General features: G+C 35.5%; 1 protein-coding gene across 1 annotated transcript; it reads right to left on the reverse strand.

Annotated features, from left to right (window-relative positions):
- Positions 1–784: 784 nt before the first annotated feature.
- LOC149390104 (Cupredoxin superfamily protein) lies at positions 785–2,746 on the reverse strand. The gene is made up of 4 exons (XM_089620338.1): positions 2,367–2,746; positions 2,161–2,273; positions 1,442–1,756; positions 785–1,246 (listed from the first exon to the last, which is right to left on the reverse strand). Exons 1-4 carry the CDS (start codon positions 2,509–2,511, stop codon positions 1,190–1,192), a joined length of 630 nt encoding a protein of 209 aa, XP_089476464.1. The 5' UTR covers positions 2,512–2,746; the 3' UTR covers positions 785–1,189.
- Between the last annotated feature and the right edge of the window lie 1,332 nt (positions 2,747–4,078).

Raw genomic sequence — 4,078 nt, forward strand, 5'->3', positions numbered from 1 at the left:
CACGTATCACTCACCAACATCACAAATACCACAAAAAGAGCTACGTTTATCTTCCTTTCTCTCTAGAATTGGAGGAAAAACACTCTTAACACCATATTTCTCACACATACAAACATTTTGACACCACAGATGCCTTATTATCAACCCTCCAAACCATATTCACAACCTCCTCACTTTATAAAGAGAAACATCTCATTATTGTCTCATTATTATTTCATTTTATCATTTGATTTAGGAAAATAGAGGAAGGAGAAGCATAGCCATCCAATTCAAGGAAGGAACCCACCCTGAGGCTCGTCCTCACATAGGACCACTCACCTAAGGACCCTTAGAGATCTTGGCTTGTCGGGTTCGTCCCCATTCGCCTTGATCTCTTCATGGCCAAAGGAAGCCATTTCTAGCCCCACGATCATCCTTCCCGAATAACTTCGGAAATTGATATCTTTCAATTTCGACCCCATCGATAACTATAATTTCTTTGGAATCAAGGGGATGAGATCTCCACCTCTCGACGCGTGTAGCCGGACTCTTCTACGATACACGCGTCGCGAATGTTGTGCGAAAAACCGCATTAACATTAACTAAAATGTAAATTAAATTTAGTATTTAGTTAATTAATTTGTTGCGTACGTGGTGAGTTATTTTCTTGATAAAATGACATTTTTAATAAAATCTTAAAAAAAAAACTAAAAGATTGACTAGTTTGCAACATATTTTTCGATATTCTTATTAATTAAATGTTGTGTATGAATTAGACCCAGTTAAAATTCACGAAGCCTTTGCATTATCCATTGGGAGACAAGTCCAATAGCCTCCGTGTTACATTAAGAAGAAATCGAACCTTACAAAATCCCAAACATCGTTCTTATCATTTGGAGTTTGATAATGTCTCCAATCAACTACCCCACCCTTCTCTCCTAAGATTTCTCAATGGAGGAAGTCAGGTATGAGGTAAGCTCCAACAAAAAAATAATTAAAAAATTCTAAATAAGCAAAAGTAGACAATGATTTCATAGTAAGGTGCAATAGAGCCTCTACAAGTACAATACAACACAACACAATACATTAACATGATTATAATGAGAAGCTTCCTTAAAGCTACTTTGGGCACAAATCATCATAATACAACCATTTCCCATTCTTCTGCACATTAACTATCCCATTCCTCATCATACTGCTTTCCATTTTTTTACAGAATTAGTGGAGCCATACAAATCATAGCCAGCATTTGCGTAGCTATCATCACCTGCCAGTGCCAACCAGGAAAAAAAATACCATCAAAACTCAATCAACAAAAAGATATTTTTTAAAAAAATTGCATTGTACTCTCAAAGACACACATTGCAACAATCACCAATGATTAAATAAATCATATGCATATGATATAAGTAGGTTAAAAGGATATTTAATTTATAATTTTTCAAAAAAGAGGTGATATTACCGGATGGGTCGAGTGGGCGGGAGAGATAGGGAGAGGCGTGATTGTGGCGGAGTCGACTTCGCCAGTGGGAAGAGGCACTGCCGGATTGCTGTTTATGAATGGGATTCCGCCGCCCTTTGCCGGCAGCATCGGCGACGAAGCCTCCTTTGGCCCCATCGGCCACGGATACGACGGTGCTCCCGAGGGTTCCACTTGATCCATTGTTGAGTTTGAGACTTCAATCGCAAGCTTTTGAGTCCCCATCTTGCACTCCGGTCTCATTGTTCCGTTGCTACTGAACGTGAAGTAGAACATCCCCGGTCGTGATGGGTGCCACTTTTTTTTTATTGTCACAAATTATATAAATATATTCAGTGGAAATACTGATTCAGGGCAACGGAAATAGAGAGAAAATGCAATAAAAGAAACTGACAAATTTCCGAAACACTTATTTAAGGCCTCATATAGGCCTTTGCATAAATTTCTTACCTTAAGACTATTCTAGACTAGTAGCTAAGGGTGTATAAAAATATACGTATTACAGACTAGAGTGCATTAACATACTAGTGAAGGTTAGGACTTAAATGCTTGGCACGCCATTTTTAGTGCACAACGAGAAACCCACTTTCGGAAATGTGAGTTGAGAGAGGATTTGAATAATATGTGGGAGTTTTGAGCATAGAAAACTAATGCACGCCAGCTGTTTGTAGTATTTCCCGAGAGAGAAGAAAGAGAGCTACCGTGTAAGTGGAATTGGGTTTGCTGAGGAGCGTGGACTGAGTGAAGTTGCAGAGGTTGAAGGCTCTTTGGTTCTGGAAAATGTAGAGGCTGTAGTGATACTTGTGCTTGAAAACTGTTCACCAATTCAACACCATAAAGCTTAGTTCATACAGAGAGAAAAAAGAAGGATAGTCTTGGTTTATTTATTGGACATTTGTATACTTACTAACAGAATCTCCAACATGAACACTTGGGTCTTTCCACTCTGAAACTCCATCGACCACTATAGTTGTGGAGCGAGAGAGTTGAAAGAGTAGAGAGGGAATAAGAAGAGTGAGCAACCGCAAGGAAATAGGCGTTGAGGACTTCATTGCATTAAGAGTTGAGAGAGAGTTGAGAGTTGAGAGAGAGAAGTTTGTTGGCAACAAAACACAAGTGAGGTTTGGTAAAGCTACAGACAAAGGTTTCGCTAACTTTTCTTTTATTTAATTTTTTACTCTTTTATTTTGCTTGAGAGAAAGAGAAAAGAGGAAAAAGAGAGAAGGGTAAAATTGTAGGTATGCTTGGCTTTTCATGGCCAAAGGGTTTATTATTGTTTCAAGTTTTAAATGGATTCCAGTCCCAGAGCTTATCTTGGAGACTGTGTGTTCATTTCATTTTCATTATATTTTTCTGAGTGAAAAGTTGGAATCATTTGTCTAGTTGTCTTCTTCTTACACACACACAAAAATACATACATATATATATAATAAGAAGGGTTAAAGGAATGGTTAATAATGATGGGCATTATAATTCTAAAATGATTAGGCTTATGAATATCAACGTTAGTGTTCAACGGTCTCAACTCTGAATATAAATGAAATGTATGGTAAATCTTCTTTCTGAATAAAATAGGAATCTAAATATTAGTTCTCTATTTCTAGTCTTTCTCTTTCTTTTTTCTTTTTTAAGTTTTAAGTCTAACCACTCTTTAAAACTACCTACCCAAAATCCTAAAAAAACAATTTTTTTTTACTTAAAAAAAGCTCTTTAGCTAGTTTTGCAAAATAATCAATATTTTATTAATTTTGTAAAATAACCATTTAAAAAAATTGACGATGATCAAATATCCAAAATACTCTTCATTAAACATTTCAAAAGAAAAATTAAAAAAAATATGTATTAAATTAATTGATTTTAGCCACATTTAATGACCTCTCTCTCTCTCTCTCTCTCTCTCTCTCTCTTGAGATCACATTGACGCGACCACATGAAGAATACCTCACACGGATCTACAATGCGAATAACACTATTGACGAATCGGACTAAAAATCGAGTAATATTGTTAATATTTGTAAATTTATGTAAATAATGGTTAGTTTCAATAAATAACAAATATTATGTCTCAAATTAACCAAAATAAACAAAATGACAAGTTGCGAAAAAAAAAAAAAAAAAAAAAAAAAAAAAAAGGTCTTGTATTCAACAATATGTGTCAAATTAACCAAAATAAACAAATGATGACAATTTTTGAAAAAAAAATAGATCTCGTAAAAAACATATCATCAATTCGAATTCTAAACTCAAGAACACATATTTAAAGACCAATTTTCATAAATTCAAAAATCATCAAATCAATACACAAATCTGAAAAAAAAAATAGAATCTTCAATTCAACTCAATTTCAGATTTTCATAATCAAAACAACAACATCAATAAAGGAAACCCTGAATCTCCATCTTCAAATTTGGACTAACCAGAGAGGATTTTATTTACCTTGATCAAGAAGTCCCCAATTTTTTAACTCTCGAGAAGAACAAAACAACTCCGACAAGTTATCGATCCCCATCACCTCTTCGGCGGCGGCGAGCTTTGGGTCCATAAGCTTCTGGAAGTGCTGGCATCGTCGGCGTCCGAATATGGAATCGCCTAGAGAGTGAGAATATTGGGTGTTTGGAA

Source organism: Urtica dioica, chromosome 7 (assembly GCF_054948205.1).
Source record: "Urtica dioica subsp. dioica isolate 48M chromosome 7, U.dioica_male_clone48M_v1_H2, whole genome shotgun sequence".
Lineage (NCBI taxonomy): Eukaryota > Viridiplantae > Streptophyta > Magnoliopsida > Rosales > Urticaceae > Urtica > Urtica dioica.